The 23,195-nt window shown below is 38.0% G+C and overlaps 2 protein-coding genes across 2 annotated transcripts in view; one reads left to right on the forward strand and one right to left on the reverse strand.

The window, feature by feature from the left end:
• Positions 1-608, reverse strand: part of XRCC4 (X-ray repair cross complementing 4) — a 188,671-nt gene extending 188,063 nt beyond the window's left edge. Inside the window, exon 1 of the mRNA XM_075741127.1 lies at positions 588-608. The gene's annotated coding sequence lies outside the window, so the exon portion shown is untranslated. The remainder of the gene's footprint in view (positions 1-587) is intronic.
• On the forward strand, positions 25-22,857 carry TMEM167A (transmembrane protein 167A). Its single transcript, XM_075741130.1, has 4 exons — positions 25-169; positions 12,537-12,646; positions 18,218-18,252; positions 21,631-22,857. The coding sequence occupies exons 1-4, from the start codon at positions 167-169 to the stop codon at positions 21,699-21,701; spliced, it is 219 nt and encodes a 72-aa protein (XP_075597245.1). The 5' UTR covers positions 25-166; the 3' UTR covers positions 21,702-22,857.
• The last annotated feature ends 338 nt before the right edge of the window (positions 22,858-23,195 follow it).

Below are 23,195 nucleotides of genomic sequence, written 5' to 3' on the forward strand. Positions count from 1 at the left end.
TCCGTCCCGCCTCCCTCCGTCGGCTCCTGCCAATCGCGACCCCTCGCATCGCCAGCTGCCAATCCCGGCAGTGACTCCGCCCATGCCCCTGAAGCGGGCGCCCCGTGGGCGTGCTTCCGCCCCGCCCCCGCCGCCGGAAGTGTGATGTGGCCGCGAGCGGGTCGCCATGGTAAGCGAAGGGCGGCGGGCGGGGGGCGCCTCCTCCGCTCCGGGGTCGCCGCGGGATCGGCCCCGGCCCCGGCCCCCTCCCGCCGGCACTGCCGGCTTCCGCGTCAGCCGGCCAGCCGCGTCTCGGCCGAGCGACGCTTCTTGGGCCTGGTGGCTCCCCAGAGCCCCCTCAGATTCCATCTGAGCCTTTGAACTCCCGTCAGAGGCCGAGGCCCTCGCCCCGCCGCGAGGCAGCGAGCCCACGGGGACGGAGCCGTCCCAGTTCCACCGTGAAGCCTTGTGTAGCACTTGGCCTAGCAATAACGCAAACCGGGCACGTCTGCGCCCCCTTGGCCCCTTTCGCGCCCCGAGCGTGACACGTCGTCCGTTTGTACAGGCCTAGCCCGGGTTTTCCGTGGGGCAGCAGTCCTTGCTCAGACCTGCGGTGCATTGGCTGTCGGATAGTATTTCTGTCTCTTCTGATTTAATGGGTGCGTTGTTTGACGTCTGCTTCCTGAGCAGTAAGCTGGATCCTGATGTTGACTGGTCATCTCGTTTTTCAGCAATAGCATCAGAGGCCTCGGTCCGTTTGCTAATGAAAAGTATGAATGGTGTATATAGAGTTGACCTAGAGGCTTATTAGCATTGCCATTTATGTTTTCTATCATTTCTGCCTTCTTTTCTTTCTATGTACAGAGAATATAAATGAAAAATTTGTATGTGGGTTAGAGTTGAGCTGTGACATGAAATAATCTTTCTCAGCTAAAGCGAAGATCTTTGTATGAGCTGTGCAGATACATGATTTTAAAATTAAAAGGAAAAACAAATAGCTAAGAGAAGAAAATATTTCCCTGTACGAATAATGCTTTGTACATAACTTTTAGTTCAACGCATTTATTTTAAAATAAGCATTTTCAAAGTTTTTCCTAGACTCACAGAACAGTTTGAAAGGGACCTCAAAGATCATCTGGTTCCAACCCCCTGCCACGGCCAGGGACATCTTTCGCTAGATCAGGTTGCACAAAGCCTCATCTAACCCAACCTTGACAGGTTATCCATCACCAGTTCTGTATGCTGTACAACTTCCGCTGAATTTCTCTGTACTTCCAACATATTTATTAAAAGATTAATATCTCTTGAACTTTCTTATGGTTCGGTTCAAAAAAAGTTCCTAGGCTCCAGATCTTGTCACCAGCAGGAAATTGCTGGAAGTTGCTCACCCAAGCATTCCTTGGCAGATCTTTCAGATGAACCTGTTCTAATCTATGACTTCAAGCAGTGAACAAAGGGTTTTCATTATAAGAGGCATAAATTATCTCAGAAGATCTAAAATGCGCAAACAGAAAACAAGAAAGAGAAGAGTGAATTTTTCACCTCAAATCAATGTCTTGGAAAGGCAGATGTTATAGAAGTACAACATCACTTTGCTGTTCTTCATAGTACTTAAAAGGATTGGAGATTGTAGAAAAAAAGAACCTTGATGATCAGTCAGACATTGCTCAGTTTAGCACTTAAACACTAATTTTTATATCTAGCAGAAAGATTATGGCACTTGTATGGGATCTTGTGAGAATTTCTTCTCTGCTTGTCTATGTTGCTTGTAAGAGGTTGCTCTGTGTGCTTCAAAGAACCTGAACTAAGGTAGAATCTTTAAATGAGATTTTTCTTGTGATTTTATGTCAAAGGAGGTGAAAATAAGATTCCTCAGTCCTCTGGTGTTTGAATCTCCTCAAGGAAAACAATAACCCTCATGGCGTATCCAGGACTTTGGATTGTCTGTGATGCTACCTCTGGTGTCATGGCTCCTTAGCAAAAAAAGTTGTTGCCTTGTGGGATTAGCAATCATGAGCTGTAGTTAATGACACTTTCTTTTGAGCTCACGCTTGACTGTGAGATAGGAAGCAGCTGCTGTCTGTATATTGTCGAATGGAATAGAGTGGAGCTACATCTCCAGTTTGTTCTCTTTTTCCAAAGACAATGAGCTGCAACTGTGGCAAATGAGTAGTTCTGTGAATAACATAATTTTTGAAGCATAATTTCCAAAGGACTTTATCGCTTGGAACTTTACATCCCGTTGTCCCCCAGGCTTCCGTGCTACATCCTTATTAAACAAGTCAAAACTTGTGCTGGCTGAACAGCCAGCTGCTGCCAAACAGAACATATATAAGCTGGCTTCTACCTGTCTTTTCTTTTATGTGAAAGCACAACTTATGTTTATTTTTTTTCCTGTTCACTGCCAGTGGGTTGAAAAAATACTACTTTACCTTAAACCAGCTTTGAAAGTAGGTAGAAGCTGCTCAGTGGATTAAAAAGTTACTGGAAACAGAAGAGATGCAATATAATGACACAGCTGCTTAATTTATTTAGAAGCATAATATGTATTGTTTACTGACTTTCACAAATTATTGTGTCAGTTTATCCTGTCAACTTTTGAAATAGTGTATCTGAAAACTCAAGAAAACTTTTCTTAGTAGGGTTGAAAAATTTGCCACACACATGTGATGTGTTGGGTGGAAAGAGGGAGGAAGGCTAAAGTATCATTAAATTAATGATGAGCCTCTCACCTGCTGAAGGGTAGTCTTCACTTTGTAGCAAAAATGTGCAGTTGCAGCAAAAACATTTTGGTAGATATGTTTGTGTCTGTAATGGCAATTTGGTGGTGAAGAAAAAAAAGAATTGCAGAAAACTTAACAAAGATGGCTTCTTTCCCTTCATCCTCTGGTTTTGGACTGACCTCGAGCCCCCCATTACTGCCAAAAAACTGATTTGGGTACTTTCCATGAGGACAAATGTTGCTGTCACAATCTTTGTTGCTATCTTAGAATGGTGTTTATAGAAGGAAGGGGAATTGCTCATATAACCAATTGTAAAAATATTCATTAGTAAATATTGATCCAAACCAAGCTGTCTGATATAAACATACCAGAATTGGAGACACTGTTCTGTAAAAGAACTTTCAGGAGTCTTCAAAGTTTTATGTTTGGCTTATTCAAAGTTACAGGAAGGAATCAACCCTGATTCAGATTTGCTAATAACTTTGTTTTTATCATGGCCTAAAGGTAGATAGGATTAAAAGATGTCCTAGTTCATCTTACAGTCCTAAGGTGTCATTGCTATATAGAAATATCCATGGTTTTGTGTTGTGAATTTATTTTGGAATAATGATATGCAACTTCTTGCATGTCAGTATTATAACACCATTAGGCATTGCATTTTTTGAATAAGAAGCAATTAGAATTTCAGGGAGTTATAGCTGCAGTAACAAATTTTTCATGTGATAAAGCCTTTGTTACCCAGCTAATCTGATTTTGCTGGGAATCTGAGGATTTTAGTCCTACACCAAAGCTGTAATGCAGTAAGATGCTAGGATCTCCTTTGCCACCAATCACGTAACAATTGACTCACATCCCTGCACTGGGTACGTGTTGACCCCCATGGCAGCTCTGGCATGCCCCAACCAGTAGGAGCAAACACTGCTAATTGAGGAGAAAGCAAGAAGGATCGGCTCTCCATGTACCTGTCCTCCTGTCAGAATAACAAGCTTGTCAGAAAATTTAAAAGGTTAGGAAAGGAGAAACACGAGACGCAGCGTGGGTAGGTAGGGACAGTGAAGTATGTTGTTTACTACGCTAGTGTCGGTGCTTAGTATATCTCATACCATCTGTAACTGCACTTGTTTAATAGTAACGCTACTGTGGAGTAGGCATGTTGTGAGTTAAGTCTTGAACTGTTCAGTATAGATACTTCTGTGTCAGGGTCCAAGAAGATGTGAAAATACATCATCAATAATTTCCTTCTGTGATTATAGAACAGAGGAAGCTATTTCTTCTGCCATTGCATCTCTTGATCTGGATTTGGGAAGTGTAGGATGCAATCAGTCTACTTACAAATTTTACCACATGCCTGAACGATCCAGGAATGACACCAGTTGTGAGAAACCATTTCCGTGCTGAGCATTTCTTACTAAACATCTTTGTCATTCTGTCTACTACTAAACATCTTAATTTTATTCAGTAATAGTATGAGAAGTGGGGATCACATTTTTATGCAGGCCATTTGAAATTAATAATAAGCTGTGATTATACATTGTAGTTTTTCCATTCATGGTCCAAAGTCTAAGTTGAACAAAAAGGGAAGTTATCATAAAACAGTCAATGTCACAGTTAAAGTTTTCATTAGCTGCCGCATTAGACACCATGCACACCCACTGTAATAGCTACAGTGTTGAATAAATTTTTCTGCTAATGCACAGAGCTTGATGTTCAAAATCACCAAAAGTTTTCATTTTCAACTTTTGTGACCAAGGAAAGAAGGTGGAAACAGCTAGCATCTTGCTAAAAATGTTACCTGTCTTATAGATGCTAAGGTTCCAAACCATGCATCTGAACTCTGCCAGGAGACCCCAGCACTATGGGACATCAGAGACTTAGCAGAGCTTTTCATTATTTCTTGAGTAACTATGTCTTTTCCTGATAGAGAAGTATTTATTTTTCATGTTTTAAAGAGAAAGTTATACTGTTAATGGGAAAAAAAGTTTATAAATGGTATACATGGGTTTGGTTTTTGTTTTTTTTTAATTCTTAGGTAAATTAAAAGATAAGCTTATTGTTCAGCCTTTAGAACAGAAAGAGCACACTATCCCTTTGCTGTGTGTAGGAACTTCTTAACACTTTTTGTAAGGATGTTCAGGAATGCAGTTCAGCTTTGAATTGCTCAGGCTTTCTGTAGGGGTACGAGACATTCAGAGACATAGAAGGCATGTGTTTTTTTCCTTTTGTGCTGTGGACCCAATCTCTAATTATTTTTTGATTCTTGCTTGTGAGTTTGGTATGATAGGAGAACTTTCGCTGTAACATTGTTTTCTTAAATTTATCAGACACCAGCAGATATAACATTAGGTGTATCTCAAATGTCAAAATATTCATTACGACAAAGCAAAAATATTTCAGTATCATCCTTTTTTGAGAACTTTGACTTTCTTCCATATCTGTCTTGAAATTCTTGTAGCACCTTCTGTTACAAACTCATGCTTTTTGCACCCTACTTTTATTAGAGTAAGGATGTCATCTGATTCAAAATGTACTGGCATGTTAGAATGACTCTTACCTCTTCCATTCACACAAACTGTTTTTAGTGTTTCTTAAGATTGTGTAGTAATTTTGAAGTAAACAAACTAAGCAGTGTGGTGTGCAGCTTCAGAAGGGAGAGTTAGCTAATTTGAAAGAAACTGTGCTGTTCAGTTATCAAAAACACAAGAATGTTACAAGTTTATAAGTAGCCATGCTTCTTCGATGAACAGCAAGAAAAGCCAGAACTTATTATGGGAGAAGATGTCTTTTTCTTACATAGGTAGTTCTTCTCCTTCTGTTTGACTACACCCAAGAAATCTCTAATGTACAGATTTTTAGGGCAGGAGAGGCGAAAGAGCTACAAATCAAGATGTATATCCTTTTAGAGAGCTCTGTGGCAGTGACTGAATATCACCTACTTTGTTTGTAGTTCCAGAAAGTACCATTAAGTTCCCTGTTACTCTGCAGAACATACAGCATCCTAAAGAGAAGATTATAGAACTTGATATCTAATGGAAGAAGAAAGTGAGGAAAAAAAATCTCTGTAAAATTGCAAACTATATAATCTGCAAATAATATATGCAGGAAAAGATAACTTAAGTTTTTACTACCATAGTTAACATAAGTCTATGTTTGAGTAAATATATGGATATATACACCTATGTGTTACAGTAACCCTAATAAAAAAGCTTAATATTGTAACTTTCACCTTTTTTTTTTATTGTAAGATTTTATGGTGAAATGCTGCATCTGCTAACTGCTTGCACCAAAAGTTCAGTTTTGAAACTATTGTCCAGGTTTTGGGGCAAAGAAGAAGGAATACAAGTGAGCATCGAACTTCAACATTGTCACCTTGAGGTATCATTTCAGTGTTGGTCTGTGGATAACTGAGCACGTTAAATTCAAGAGAGCTTCTGTAGGAGAGGACAACTGTTTCCATCTGTGAATTCATTGTCTAATTGTTTAAAGAGATTGGTTATGTTTTAAGCAGCTGTATTAGTCTTCAGTTGACTGAAAAGCAGATGTGTTAGTTACTATCTGCTGTACTTGTCATTTTAATTAGACAACATACTTCAACAAATGTCTAGGGGAAAGATTCTCTATTATTCTAATCAAGCCTTAACATAAATTTTCTGAGTGCGAAAGTACGTATTTCAGACAAAACTTTGAATATTTTAGACAGAAATGTGAATGAGCATTAAATATTGTACTTAAATTCCTTGGAAACTAAATACTGGGGTGAATGTGCAGTAAACTTAAAAGTGAAAAACCCCTATTTACACTGGAGCAAACATTATCTGATAACTGGACAGTATTTGGATAGTTATTAAGCACAAACCAGTTTTGACTAAACACCTCTTGCTTAGTTTTTCAGTGTAGTTTTGCTAATAATCACTTCAAACTTACTTGCAAACTTTGTATTTTCTTATAGTTCTAATTAGTATGCCTATTTTACAAATACTTATTTTCCATTCATTTTTATGAGATTACATTTGGCAGCAGTGTGAAAACAAATTATTTGCGAAGAGATTTAGACTGTGGAAATAAGAATTGCAATACCTAATGGAAACCTTAGATAGTAAGAATTTTCTCTTTCAGCTTTTTAAGGACCTCTTCATTAAAATTTCATATAGATTGATTTCACTTTTCTGTTATGGGCTTTGAAGCCTACATTACTATTTTAGTACAGGCTTTTACATTTTTATCAGCTCTTGCTTAACCACAGTTTAACTACAGTGTAAGCTCTGGCTCACATTTTTAATATGAGAAAGGCAGCTAAATGATCGGATGTCAGCATTTGTTTCTTTGGTTCCAGAGAACATAATCATCCATCAATTTTATATTGATGAGGAAAAAAAGAAAATAAAACTATTCTAGAAAGACTATATTCTGCAGCGTATTACACAAATGCAGTTATAATTTCTTTAGAATATTCCAATAATTTATCTGTGCTTGCCCACATAAATTGATTATTATAATAGTAATTGGGAGGGCAAAGTTATAACTTGCTGGCACTACGATGGCCTCTCTTTTTATGGCACGCACAGATGAAATCATGGTCACACTACAAACAGAGATGGAGTAATCATTTTGTAAATAGTGAAAGTCTAGGGAAGATTAAGCTTTGGTTTCAGTGTTAGGTCTGTTGAGATAGACTGGGAGAGCTTTTGGTTTAGGCTTTCTACCAACCCAGGGGGACAACAGTATGGGGTTTATGTTCTCCTCCTGCATGTTTTTTTTCCCCCTACAACTGTGACATCAGGTGGTTTATTTTAAATAAAAGTATATAAGGCAAGGGGAAATTCAGTGGGTCCTTCCATGGCATATATAGTTGTATCAAAACTTGTCATGTAATTTACTATTTTTTATTATAGTGCTACCCAAGGGTGTTTCATAATTCTGTGGTGTGGTCTGCAAACACACAGAACAAAACAGTATCTGAATCGGAGAATGTAGTAGGGGTGGAGCAAATAGGAAGTGCAGAGATAGATACCATATGATGACTTGGCTATGACTGTTATTTTCACTGTAGAAAAAAATTAGGATCAGTGCATCTATTATGGCTATGTCTGCCAAGGCTGAATACACATTCCCAGTGATCACTAAAAATTTAGGCCTTCATCTGAGTGTGCCCTTCCTTTCAGCACATTGAATTAAATACTCTTGTAAAGTACAACAGTTGTTGACAACCAGAAGTCTGAGCTGCCTTTTTTTTTTTTCCTTCTCCCCAGGTGTAGTAAATTTAATGCTGACTAAATTGCAGGAGTGACAACATTGTCTGTAATCAAGGGGGCTGTGCAAGTGTTATGGCCTATCAGGGCTCCCTTTCTCAGCCACAGAGGAAATTTTTCACTCTAAATCAACACTTACTAAAATATATTAAACACTTAAATTACCACGTACTATTCCATAGATTTATTTTTACTCCAAAAAGAGTAAAGGAGCTGTCACACTACTCCTTCTCCTGTATTGTAGCAGAGTCACTGATGGCATCTGCCAGGGGCAACTGGAGACCGTTTCTCTCCTTAAAACTTCCTGTCTTGCCCTGGTATCTTCTGTGCTGACAGCTGTGCTGTTCAGATGAGGACTCAGTCGGGAGTACATTCAAATGTCTCTAGCTATAAAGTTTGTCTTCTGACTACCATATACTCACAGGAGTATTTCATGCCACCACTGCTAATCTGGACACAAGAAAAATTTAAAGAGTATTCATTCTTTATTTCTGTGGTGTATTATGTGGAATTATTTTTACTAAGATATGATATGATCAGGGAAATAATATTGAGGCATTTTTTTAAGGTCTAATTTTGGGAAGGATTTAAAAGAGCCTTTGGGCATGTAGCTCTCAAAGCAAAAATTCATGGTCCTAAATTTCTAAAGACTTAGGGAGAAAACTTGCTCTTGCAAGTTCTGCTGAATACAATGCCTCCTTAGTGCTGCTGGCGATGTGATAGTTCTCCACAGCTACCTGGAGACAGCACACAGGAGAAGGAGGGGGGGGAGGTGTAATTATCTAAGTAACACAGAGTGTAACTACTAAGATGTTTCCACCGTGTCAGAAATGTGCCAAATGGAGATGTAGAAAATTTCAGCATGTATAATTAAAGCCACAGCTTGTACCATCTAAAACTAGAATAAAATATCAGCGTTGATTCTTTTCTGCATTTGCAGTCTGAGTCTCAGGAAGTTGGTTGTCTTTTCACCAACATGTGGACATTGTGTCTGAAAGATAGGATCAGTTGCTCCAAGTGCTGAAATTTCTTTATAATGGGAACAAGGCTCACAGGATCTACATTAAGCCAGTCAAAATGTTTGAAAAATCGCAATTAATTACTTTTGGATCAGAGGAACTCGGCTTAACCAAACGAACTGCAACCCACCTAGATTACAGCATTTTCCAAATAGCATGGTATGTGAATGCAGCATTTTTAAAAAGTATTTCAAGTAATGCATGACTCTTACAGCAGCTTTTAATGACATCAGTTCAAGCAGCTGGATGTAAATCGCCCTTTTCTGTGAATTCAGCTGGACCATAAGAATTACTTCAGATGTGAAATGTGAAGCCATCCAATTCAGAAATAAATTTTCATTTCCAGTTTAAAATTGTAAACAAATTTTAAAATAGGCATGGCTGTCCTTTTAAAATGACTGTATAGAAAAATGTGTAATTCAGAGGATTTTCAGTGGAATGGTGTCTGTAATTTCAGTGATGCCCAGTGCTGCATATCTGGAGAAACACGTAAAGAGCCCAACAAAGAACAATTATATACTGCTCCTGTTGATTGACTAATAGCACATTTCATGACTATACATTTACAGTCCCTGGAAATGTAAAGAGGAAGCAAATGTGCCCTTCTGCCATTTTCGTATGTTGAAGCACCCGATACCACCAGCCTCCTTGGGAAGCAGCTGCAGGAGAAAGCTTGCAGGAATTCATGGGAACCAAGCTGGGCAGGCACTGCGCTGTGAGATGTCGAGAGCAGCTGTCTCTCCCGGAGGACTGATCGAATTAATCAGTTGATAGCGAGTATCTGGCTTTACTGAGAGGCAGCCACTCCTGAATCCGGCCCCGTCGCGTTCCTAGACCCGCAGGAGCCAGGAGACATGGCCTCTCGTAGGTCGTAAGGGGTGTCTCTCAGGGGGAATTGAGTTTCCTGGTTTCTGAACTTGGCAAAACTTGTGCCTAGTACAAAGGCAAGAGTCTACTGATAAGTGTTTTGTCCTTTGTGAATAATCTGTCCATTATTTATGACACAGTAGAACAGAAGTGATGACTCAGCTAGCCAAACTAAAAAACTAAACATGATGTAGCAAGTGCTGTTGCTCAGGAGAACAGCAGGTGGCCTCACCTTGAGTACCCGACGGCTGGCTTTGGGTGTTGGATCACCACTCCGCTCGTGTAATGTCCCCTCTCCCTGTTCTCACTTATAGAAACCTTCCTGCATGTCCGCTGCTGTGTGTAGTTGCCATTTACTCTTTACCCTTCCCCACTGCCTACCCTCTCTCTGCATCCCAATAATCACATTTTCATCCTGTCCCATTTTTGTCTCTCAGGGTACTGTCATAGAAAGGGCAGGAGGAATGAGGGAACTAGCTTGGGAATTATGCTTCTGCAGAAAGACGGCTGATGTGAGAGGGCTCCTGCTTCAGGCAGGAGTAAAGGGAAGAGTAGCACACCCACTCCAGTGGCTAAGGCTGCCTTTGAGGGCATGTCCTTGGCAATCTCTCACTTGCTCTTTGAGCCTTTCTATGCCCTTCCTTCTTAAGGGGTGGCTCCCCCCCACAGGTGCCCTGTTGTACCCCATTACCTTGGACATTTAAATTGGTTTGTGTGTCTAGCCCTGTCTAATCGTGCATTCAGGCTGGCAGTTGTGTGCATGTTCCAGTGTTGCTTCATGTGATTCGTGGAGACTTCTACATAAGCAAAGTTTGGTTTTTGTTACAATGTTTTAGATTTCACTACCAGCAGAGTTGTGGATGTTCCGATGGCTTTGCTCCTACTAGCGGCTTCTTATTTTTCTCTCTTAATTTGCTGTTAGTGCAATACTGAATTGAAATACTGTGATTTTGATTTATAATTCTCCTTAACTATTTAAAGAAATTTGATTATCAGAGCTTCAAAACATTAGAATTTTGCGACATAGGAAGAAAGTGCACATAGATCAACAGAGATGTTCCTCAGGCTATGGAAATTGGAGCTCTGATGTGCTTTTAAATCCTACCAAGTTCTGCTTGAAGAAGGAAACTGCAATGTACTATCCTTTCATAAATGCTAAGTATTTAAATTTATTTAAATACTACTACTCAGCCTTCTGGGTTGAAAAAATATGAGATATTTAGACACAACTTCATCAGAACTCCAGAAGTAAGAGTGAATTTATTGTATTTGCTTTGCTATTTTTTTGAAGTTCAAACTAAATGGGATTTGCAAATGAGGGTAGCTCATTTGCTGTTTGAAATAAGCAATTGCCTTGTCTGCTATCGGGTGCTGTTACATTGACCAAAAGGTCAGCTGAAAGATGCTGAGTTAAAAAAAACATTGAAACAATAAAACTAGCTCCATGCTTTGTGCAGCTGGATTATTTTCACATTGTAAGAAGAATCTAAGTCTCAGATTTGGGACAAATTATTGGAAGCTACAAATCACAAGGACTAGTAGGCAAATATTGCTACAAAAATTCCACTGAACCTATTGGGGAAAAAAAAAATGTTGCTAGTGTATCATTTATTGGAATGGTGATGTAACTTTTGCTGGAAATCAGCATCAGTCATCTTTCTTCCAGATTTTGTACCTGGTTATGGAGTTACAGCAGTCCTTACATGAGTACCTTCTCATGTATAATGTTTATACTTCAGAAAAAGACTGCTTCACATAAGCAGTGATAATTGCTTATAAGTTGATGATTAAAGAACATGTTGGTCACACGAGACTCAGGCTTTAGTTAAAAAAAATATTTGAGATGCACTTACTGCATATTACTAATATTTTAAACTTTAGCAAATAGCCAGAGAAAAGTAACATTTTCTCAGGAATTGTTTCTTCTTACTGCCAGTAGGCAATTAGTTTTGCTGTCATACAATAGAACTTTACTTCTCCATCCTAAGGCAATTCCTCCATTTTTCCAGCATTTTCCATATAATTAGCACTTCTAAAAATGTATTTACAGTAAAGGTGTTTTAAATATAAAATCAAAAGATGATTTGAAAATAAAATTAATTCGTTATCTTTTCATAGTTCAGATTGGTTTAATTGTATGTATTTCTACAAATATACAATAAAAAAAAATACAATACATACAAATACCATTTCTGTTGAATTTTGGATGTAGTCTTCATAAAGCTGTATATTAACAGTCCTCCTACCTATTTCTTGTTATTCTCTGTCTTGGCTGCCACAGGTTTACTTGTCAAATACTCTTCACGTCCACCTTCACCACCACCATATTCTATTGATGCAAACTACAGTTACACGTATTCTTGGCTGAGAGGGAACATCTGTTTTCTGTAACTCTTAGCCTGCTGCTAATGGGTTTCGACAGACTGGCTTTGGGACAGGTGCCTGGGAGCAAAACTGTAAGGTTACCATTTTGCCTGCTGTTTGTTTACACTTCTTGGGACGGATTGGGAAAGAAAAACTCCATTCTTCCACCATTGTGTACAACAGGCTGTTAAAAGAGTTTCTGATTCACTGGCATTCTAGGTTTCATTTTCATTTTTAATGGGTATTGTCTAGGAGATCACCTGTTTTCTCCAGCTTACGCAGTGAGGGAACTTTTTACTGCAGAGATGTAATTTTTCTTTTCTGATTTTCTTCCATAGTCAGCCATCTTCAACTTTCAGAGTCTTCTGACTGTAATCTTGCTGCTCATATGTACCTGTGCCTATATCAGATCCTTGGCTCCCAGCTTACTGGACAAAAATAAAACTGGGTATGTATTCTAATCATTTTAAAAATACACATGCTGTTTGGTTTTAGCTGCAACATTTTACTCTTAGTATCTTCTAATGATGTGTGATAATATAAATCCTATTTTAAAAAATTTCTTCTTTAAAGATAAAAATCTTCATTTTATACCTTACAATAGAAGGCAATAAGATATTTGCAAGCACATACTTGCAATTTTATACTAAGAATTTATTAATTAACAATGGTAGCTAATACTGCTTTATTTTTCTAGACTTGCAGTTTTCTCATTAGATCTTTATTGAAGATACAGACATGAGTGACAGAAAGAAAACATTTTCCTATATGCAGCTATTTCTGTAATTTTTTTTTTATTATTATTAAGGCTGGATAAAACATTAACAGCAGAATCTGTGTGTTTGTTTTCAAAATAGGTGTTTTTAAAGTACGGGTTTGAAACACAGCTTCAGCAATTGTCTGTAACTAAAAAAATTTCAAACTTTTTTTAAAATGACCCACACTACCCTTATCTGCAGTCTCTTAAAATATTTTTTTTTGTTGGAATTTGTAGCAAAGTTTTTGAAAGCTTCTACAAAACCTAACCCTTTTTTTTTTTTTTTTTGGTCCTTTGGTCACTATGACTTCATCTCACTTTTATTCCTAAAGCACATGTTCCTAGGTGACCAATGCTTTTCTCCTTTGTGTTTCTCGTTCTCCTGCAATGTGCTGTTCCAAAACAGTTCTCTGACCCTGCTCAGCAGCACAGCTTTTGGGGTGGTGGGCAATGGGGGCAGCCACAGATCCACTTTCACTTACAATACCCAACAACTTTTGGCTTACCAGTTTTCTTTGTGACTGGATGTTGGGTGCAATCAGCAGCATGCAGAACTGTGATTTAAATGCTGTGGCTTTAAAGTAATGATTTGGCAATTTTGATTTAGAAACCACTGAGGTTGTCTGTAGTATTTCAGTAATACAGTCACCTAAGGTTAATACAAAGGAGATAATATTTATAGAAGTTGGAGGTAATTCTAGCTGGTAATGTTATAGCTGGAAAAAACCGACAGGGTTTTGGGCACTGGGTTTTTCACTTGTCCACTTTTTCCATTAGATCATTTGCTGTTTAAGAAAATGCTTTTCCCCTAAGTGTTTTCTATCAATTCTGCATTTAATTTTGAGAAAAAGTGTCAAGTTTTAAGTAGACTCCCGCCACCAAGAACCTTAAGTGTCTGTCTTCTGAAAACCTTTGTTGTAATTAACCTCTGGAATTGCCATTTTATCACACAAGTTTTCCTTCAGCAATGTAAGATACCCAGAGTATGCTAGGTTTTTTTCAATTTGGAGTTCTAACATGAAAACTATAGAATCACAGAATGGTTTGGGTTGGAAGGGACCTTAAAGCCCATCTAGTTCCAACCCCCCTGCCATGGGCAGGGACACCCTCCACTAGACCAGGTTGCCCAAAGCAGCTTGTGTCCTTTCATACAGGGCTGTGAGGTTGCCACTGACATGAGAGATTTCTTTTGATAAAAGTAAAGATGGAAAGAAAGGATGGAAGAAAGGATGACTTCATGAAGGGGGTTGCGGGGGGAATTGGGTGTCTGCTAGTGGAAGATAACACAATAGTCAATGAGGTATACACAGTTAGAAGTAGGAATATTTATTTTACTGATTAAAAATTTTAGTGCTGTTCTTGGCAAGGAGTATTTCCTTTAATCTGGAGCTACTCTGTTTATTCTTGAGGCAAATCTGTCTGGAGTACAATAGAACTCTCTTCATAAAATGTTTTCAAAGGGTGCTGACACAGTGGAGGAGTTGGACGTTTGATCTGTAGGTTTGTATTTATATAGATGTTGGACATACTATTTTATTTTTGTTATACGTATGTAGACTACTTTGTACTGGAGAATAAAACGTTAGCCTGGAAGCAATGAAATTTGTTTCCTGAATGGTGAATGTTTACATGGAGCTCATATGCTGTTAAACCCCTGTCCCTCTTCACTAACATATTCCATGCTCAAATGGAAATGTCTAGACATACTGGATAAAATAAATTCTAGTGATATTTCATTTTACCACAGAGATGATCTTACCTCATTATTCCTGCTCCAATTTAATAGCATAAAAAAGTAGCAATAAAATATTAAAGTGACAGGAGAAATGTTGATAGTTATTCACTGTATTTCTGACTAAGTGAGTGGTAACTTTGGTGAAGATTTAAATCTGTTGATAGTAAGTAAAGAAACATGTTTCTGTTGGTTGAGAGACTGTGTTGCAAAGTGATGTCACCCGTCCTCATAACACTGTATTTCATCCCGTTGACTTCTGCCAAAATGGGTCTTTTCCTACCAAGCCAAACAGAATTTTAAACCTTCATTTTCCCTGACGTGTGTTGAGTGTTTCCATGTGCTTTGTCCTGAGCAATAGCGTTTAAGGTTGGGAAAGCAAGTGGAGATTTACTGTTTCATGCTAACTAGCGGACAATGCGTACCACAATATAATTCTCTCCTTCCTGCTAACCAGAAAGATGTGTTAGCTTATACGCAGCAGAGATTTCCTTTGACTTGCCATAAGGATTGCAGTGGAGTATCTCTCACACTCCCTCCTGCAGTGGCAGTGGGGTTGTCCTGGTAAACATATGGCAGCTGCGTTTTGCAGCTTTCCCAGTCTAGCAGCCAAAATCTAAAGCCCCGCTAACCCTTTGTCGTCTTACTGGGTTCCATTTCTTTGCAATTTTTTTCTCCAGATAACCAACACTGCTTTCATGATCGGTGCTTTTAACATTAACACTGAAAGCCAGGAATATGCAGCAGCTCGTGCACATTTGACTTGTGGTTGCCAGAAAAGAGCAGGTATGCAAGCCAGTCTGACACGTTTCACCTGCATCAAAACAAGGATGAAGATGAACATGAAGGGGAGAATAAGGAGCAGTGCAATTACTTTGAGTAGTTGCTTGAGGAGGAATTATTTTGGAGCAGTTTCATTCAAGGCAGCATCGTTTCTGTAATAATCAAACAGGTTTTAACTTGAAGAGTGCATGTTGCGGACCTGAGATGAACAGTGATGGAAAAATTCAGGAGAGCAGAAGGCCTGCACAGGCTTTTCTTCCATTGTGAGCTCCCCAGTTCATCCAGAGGCTGTGATTATTATACTTGTTTAGAAGGTCCAGATTTCAGTTTGCTTTTGCTCAGCAGCAAACTGTGTGGACAAACAGATGTACTTGAGCTGTTCCAACACCAGCAGAAGCCTCTTAAAAAGGTACTGTTGTCATCTGTTGGAAGGATTCTCAGTCCTCATGTCAGTGGTGACTTTTAAGTTCATAAATCGTTAACTGCAGTAAGGGTAGCTGATGAAAGCTGTATTCCAACTGTTTTGTACCTCCCACATCAGAAAGGAAAATTCATGTTTTCACTAAGAAGGGGGTTTTCTAGGGCTAGGAACACTGTGCAAAACTTCAGTTATAACTTTGCATTGTTTCACATGGTCAAAAAACCCTGAGAAAGCAAAGAAATACCCTTGCTGAGATTGTGAGGCAAATCCAACAGATTTATAGACTACCTAAAGGAGTTAATGTTCTTTTTCCCCGATAAGATTCTTCAAATATGCATATGAAAAAGACAGTAAGGTTTTGTTTCTCTGAGTTCCTGGACAGTTTTTTCAGCAATGGCAACATGAAATGCTGGGCTGTGGAAGTTTTTGTGTTGGTTTTGCAGCATGCAATCTGTAAATCTTAATTTTACAGAGTAACAACAGTTTTCAGAGTCTTACGCACCATCCACACAGTACTATGGAGCTGTCTGTTTTACTCTGTAAGATTTACACATCACGCCTTTTTACCTGCATGCATCTTCAAAAAGCGCATTGATGTCTTCAGGTTATTTTCCTGTGTGACCTCTTAGCCTGGAAAAGTATGATGGTCTATGTGCAGGGATTATTACTTCTGCCTGTGGAGCTATATAAAAGCAGAAAAATGAGGTTTGACTATACAGAAATACTTCTGGCTTGAGGTAAAATGATCTAAAGTACAATTAAAAACCCTGTTTTCTAAAAACGAAAATGCTAGAATGCTGTTCACAATAAATTTGTCAGCAAAGAGGTACATCAGTCAAAATCATTTCACTTTAACTTTGAAAACCTCAGTCATTTGCTGCCTTTTTGAATACTTGGTTCTTACCAGCCCAACACCAGACCTTTGTTTCAGAAATAAAGGGGAGGCTGCTAAATGGAAAGAGGGAGAGATGCTGAAGTAAACTAGGACCATAAAATATGAAGTAGCATGGAAATTCTTTTTTTTAAAACTGCAGGATATGTTGACTGCTAAAGTATGCCGGAGCAAGTGGCCCAAAACTACCTGTCTGCATTTAAGCAGGAAAAAAATAGACAATTGCCAGAGCCCAAGAAAGGGGAAAGGCAGATAATCAAACCATTGTGGGTTCAGAGCACTGTGGGAAAGCACTTGGAGAAATGCCATCACAGCAGGTAGTAGATAGAGCCCCACAAATAATGTAGGCTGAAGTTACTGCTGATAAACGTACCAGGAGAAGGAGGAAAAATAATTGGGGTTTTTTAATTCCATAAATCTATAAATAGACAATATAGTTGAATCCAGATGTTTTTACTGCATTGCAGCCAGTCATACTATGAAGGAAACCTTCCTGTAGACAAGCTTTCAACACAGTTTTGACCAACGTTTGAAAGGCTGAAAACTAGGTTCTAGTTCAGGTTGCTTTAGTATTCTTCCCCTCTTCCTCCTCAGATTCTAAAGCAGTCCCTGCTCCTGTTCCTCTTGAGTAGTCAGCGTGGGTCTTTTTCGTTACACAGAGAAATTATAAATATGTGGCGTGCATGCTTGTGCATCCATTTGGATGTGCTCTCAATAGTTGAATCCTGTTTTTCTGCTTTGTTATTTCACTTGTGAGAATTAACATCGTGGGCAAGCAGCATTAGAGTCACATGAGCAAGGCAAATCTTGGTAAAAGAGTAAAGACAAACCTGAAGAATTGTTTTGTTATTTATATCAATGCAAGTATTCTATATCAGATTAAACCTATGAGTGTGCTCTGCTAGAAAAAACATTTTTATCTACTGTCGCTAGGGGAAATACAAAAGAGATACTACAAAGCATTAAATTTAAAGTTCTCTGGTTTATCATTTCTCATACCTGCAGGAAAACTTGCTTCAAAATCTTAGCATAAAAATTTTCTTATATGCAGTAATACGGAAGCTTGTTGGTATTTCCCACAGCAGCATTTTCCTAGCTCTGTTTTTTTTCTTTACATAATTTTCTGTCTAGGGTACTTTAATGTAAATGTAGAATTGTCTTGAAGACATTTGATTTGGAACACGAGTGAGTAAATGCATCTTTTTCTTTCATTCATGCAAAAAATGTTGTTAGACTTAGAAAGAACTTTGCCGCTTGTTTCGTTCGTAGCCTGTACTTTGTGCAGGTATCTGATACTTTCTGATGTTGAGAATAGTGTGAAATTGACAAACTACTTTGTTTATTTAGATTGTTTTAGCATAAAAGAAAGAAAATCAGTTGACTTAAATTATTTTATTAAACCAAGAGCCTAATTAATTTATTTTGTCTTTACAGACTATTGGGAATATTCTGGAAATGCGCCAGGATTGGTAATTTTTTTTCTTTGAAATCTTCAAGACCAGTGCTTTTTCTAGAGTATGCATTATTTATTAGGATAATGTTTCTATGCAGCAATGAAACTCATATTAATACATCATCTTAAAAAAATCAGGTTTTACCTCCATGAAATGTAGTGAAGAAGGGAGGGGATGGGGTACGACTATCTTACGTGGCATCACAGAAGCCTGCATTTTCTAATGTTAATTCATATATGTGGTCTTATGTTTGCAGAAATCTTTTGTACTTCTTACTACATGAAATAACCAGGGACATATTTATTAACATACAAAGAAATCAATGATTCTGTATAAACTGCTGTCTGTTTGAAATTGTAGTGGACTACAGACAAAAGCCAGATATTTACCTTATAGTAATAAAACAACCTGGTTTGTAATATTACATGATGCAGTAAGGTTCTCTTGAATCACAAATGTTTTTGTCCTCTTCTTTCTTTATTTAGCTTCTGTGCACTTTTGAATTACACAAAGCTGTTGGTGTTAAGTGGCATTTCTATGCAGGCTGATAAGCTTTATCTGATTTTAGACATTTTCCCATAACATTGATATTTATATTTATTTCAATCCTTATTCTGAATTTATTTTGAGAAGGAAATGGGAATATGCAACAGAAGTTCAGTTTTAGCATTAAGGTATATCAAAAATTTTTTAAAAATTACATATCCATCCTCAAAACAGTATTCTTCAAATTGTATTGTTAATGCAGAGTAGAAACATTGAACTTGTAATTCCAGATCTTCCTACTTCTCATTGAACCTAAAGGAAAAATATATGGTTCCCTTTTCTGCATTCTCAGGCTTTGAAAGGGACATGACATACATTTTTCAGTATGTCAAAAAGCATTGATGCAAAAACCAGTTTTCTGTGAAGACATTGTTGAAATGATTGCAGATAGTGTCCTCTTTAGATAATAGACATAGCAGAACCAATTTTAGTATTGTAATTGAACGATACTGGCAAGGTGGCAGCTGTCAGAAATGAATTGTGAGCTATACCAGGAAAAACAAATGTAAAAATTCAGCTGCGTTAAGGTTTGTTCAGTGTTGACGAGAACACCTTACCTTACCATCTTCTTTTTAGTCAATTAAGTGCAAGCATATTTTTTTTTCTGTTAGCTATGCACAGCAAACAGTTTAATAAATTATTTAAGAGTACACAAGAGGTTTCATGAGTTCCCTGTCAACTTGATAAAGTTAAGACCTGCAGTTCATCTGGAATATAGCCTTGTTTCCCCATCATGTAGTGACATTAACATGTTTGCATTTGCAAAGGCACTGCATGCACTCTTGTGCACCATACTCAGTTGCTTCTTTTTATGTTTTTAATCTAAAGCACTAATTTCTTTTCAACTTACATCTAGAGTGGTCCAATTTTATTTTCTTTTAGACTGACAAATGATGAGGTAGCATGTTAACATTCCTCCTGCATGTTTCCTTACATAACAATACCATATCCTCAGTATGGGAAATCGGGTTTGAAGATGATTCCTATCATTTTGTTTGTGTTAATCACAAAAGGCATGTAGAAGGTGTAAGCTTTTAGAAATGAAAATGCCTGCTGGCTTCCTTTACATTTAACTTGCCCTGTATGTTTAAACAACCTTTTCACATGTGCATAAGATTTTAATAACCAGCAAGTGGTTACATATTTACAAAGCTGTGCAAAATAATGTTTAATCCTGCCACATGGTGATTTCTCTTTTAAGAAAATTAAGAGCAGGAAAGTGTAACCCATATGAAAATTGTAATACTCTAAATTGTAGGAGGTGGACTTCCTCAAAAATTTATTTTAAACAGATGTGAAACTGCAGACATTAATTCATTCAGTTATTTGAAGTTTAATTAAATATATGCCATATCATGGCAACATCTTGTAATGTCACTGTAGCAGGCACTCCTGCTTATGGGAGGTGTCACTACAAGTATTTTTTTTTTCTTTTGCTATGAAAAGTTTGTTCCTCCTGTATTTGAAGGTCCTGCTGGTAAAAGAGACTTTTTTTTTTTTTTTCCTCTGAGGATTACACCTTAATGCTAGACTTGAGAGAGTTGGCAGGTTTTTTTCTTTAATGTTTCTCTGAAAACTGTATCTCAGAAAAGATGATTTTTGGTAAGACAAAAGACCATGCACAGCAAAAGGAAATTGAACGTTGTTTAAAGCAAAGAGCTCCAGCTCTGTCTTTATGCTGGTGAATGCTTAAAAACAGGAATCTTCGAGTCATTGCTGTCTTAACACAATGTTTTGTAGAGTGGAAGTATCATACAGTGAAGGGGACTCTCTGCTCTTCAGAGAGAAGTCAGTGGATTCATGAAGAGTAATTCTTAAGTAGACGGGTAAAAACACTGGCTAATTAAATGGAGGAAGTGTCCATGTTAATAGGTAGCAGGCTGATTAACATTACAAATATTCCTCTGATTATGTTACAGTTCTCTACCTAAGATTAATTTTTTTTCATAGTTTATTTGGTAAACAAGAGACCTCTGTAACACTTTGTTCTGCACCAAATGGGTAGGAATTGATCTTTCTCAGTTGTCTTTTCTACCAAATATAAGTCTGTTAACAGAGTAAACTTAACTTTCATCCATGATCTGCCCTGGAAAACTGTAACACTAATTTGAAAGATAAATAGACATGTCTATGCAACTTCTGTAATCTGTTGACCATTTTTATCACTAACCTGAAAATCTGTGGACCAGACCCTCTCCACATGCTCACAATGTTGTGTCTCTCTAGTAAAGAAAAAGGAGAGGCATCTGGCCACATCTGGGCCACTGTGAGCTCCCCAGCCAGTTAGCTGGCTCCTACATGATACCATGCATAGAAGATGCACATAGCAGCTGTCATGGCCAGACAGCATCGAGGTACACCTCAGCTGACACGGAACAGCTTTTGAGCAGCAATAGCCCTTAGGCAGAACTGGGAACAAAGCCAGTAAAAGATGCAGTGTCTTGATCAGCTTTGTGATGCCAGCCTCCTGACTCTCTTTGGCTCTAAGAGATAGCAGTGAGATAGATATATATATAGATATTTAAATGTTTTCCTGGAAACTGCATCTCAGAAAAGATGGTTTTTAGTAAGATAGAAGTCCTTGCATTGACCTTTGCTTAAAGCAAAGAGCTTCAACACTGTTTTTCTGTAGCAATATATCCCATCCTACATCTTAATTTTCCCACTCCCATGCACGTTCTTCCTTAGTACACAACTGTAGTTGTAATAGCACTTCTCCAGCTAGAAATGTTGAATGTTAATTTGTATGTGAAATGGGATAATTACCATGTTAGGCTAGGAGAAGCCTAGATCTGTTTAGTCATGCCTGCATTTTTGTTTGGTTTGGGTTTTTTCCCCTCCCCTCAGGTGAACGGAAGAGCCCCTATGTGGCTGTGTGCTGTGTCGTGATGGCCTTCAGCATTCTGTTTGTACAGTAGCAACCGGAGAGTGTCCCCTACACCCTACCACCAAGCAGCAGAGCATGGAAGAACTTCTGGCAGAAAAAGATGGAAGAATGTTATCAAGTCTCCCCTCACCCATTGGATAGCCTGTCTCTTAGTGGACACCCCCCTTCCTGCAAACAGACCGTCATGTACAGTATTAGTGTTCATCATGTAACTAACTCCAGATATGTACTTACTAATGTCAAGTCAGTACTGACACTCCTGAGGTAACTCTTGAAAGGGTGTCTGTCATGTATCTCAGTTTAAGGGGAGCTTTTTTTTTACACCATGCAGTTGAAAAGGCTTTTAATTTTTTGTTTGATAGACCTATTTAATGAAACTTAAAAATTATAAGTCTAACAATAGCAATAAAACCACTCTTACAAGAATAAAGAATGTTGTGACTCTAAGATATGTTTACAAAAGTATTTTCGGTTCTTACTGTCTGAACAATTCCTGTCATTTTATGATAGCTATACTCACATACCAAAAATAAGACTTTTGGCCTAAGTTACATTCATCTTTCATTTTGTAAACTTGCAATTCCTCAATCAATCAATATTTTTATTGTTAAGAAGATATGAGTTAAGGCAGGGACCATAATTGTAGTGATGTCTGACTAGCTGCTGAGAAGGCACAGATGTGTGATTTGAGAACCTGGACTACTCTGTGTAAAATATCATATATATTGTTTTTAGAGATCTAGGTCTCAGGTAAATAATTTCCCAACTTTTTTCAATATTGTGACAAAAAGATTCTAAAGACTCGCTGCTGTTGTTGCATGTAATAGGAGGTTGCTAAATCAGCTCAGTGAACAGTTAGTTACCTTCTTAGGAGTCTGCAGATAAGGATTTGCATGTCCCAATATTCTTAAAGAAAACAACTAAATTATATTACAGTCACTATTAATAAACATTAGATTACCTTTATCAATACTTGCCATTAGCATTTATTCTGTAATTTTGCAAACTTTCATTAATCTAGCAACTTATTTTAATAGTGCCTGACAGATGTGTTTACATCAGACAACTCTATGACTTCATATTGACAGCATTTGAGAGAGTTGTCTGTTAGCAGTATTTGTTGTTCTGAAAAGGTGTGTGATGAGAATGAGCTAAGCTGGCAATAAAACACACTGAAAGGTGCATAACTGTTGTCATTCTTGTTTGAAAAACTTGTTTTGTAGATCCAAATTACTCTGCATTTAGAAAGAAAGTGGTTATTAGTTATTACCTTTGTATTATCTCGCATATACCTGCATATCTAAATCACCATCAGAAGTACTTATCCAACATCTTTTCTGATCTGGAGCCAGGAGAAGTAGATTTCTCCAATTTAGGCCGGATAAATACTCCTGGCTGTAAACCAGGCAGGTTCAGAGGAGTATGAAGCTGTATGATGATGACCATACTGTGCACACTTACAAGCCTTAAACCATGTAGGAGATTCGGGGAGAGGCAAAATCTGTAACTTTTAAGTATGGATACT

This window comes from Balearica regulorum, chromosome Z, assembly GCF_011004875.1.
Source record: "Balearica regulorum gibbericeps isolate bBalReg1 chromosome Z, bBalReg1.pri, whole genome shotgun sequence".
NCBI classification, from domain to species: domain Eukaryota; kingdom Metazoa; phylum Chordata; class Aves; order Gruiformes; family Gruidae; genus Balearica; species Balearica regulorum.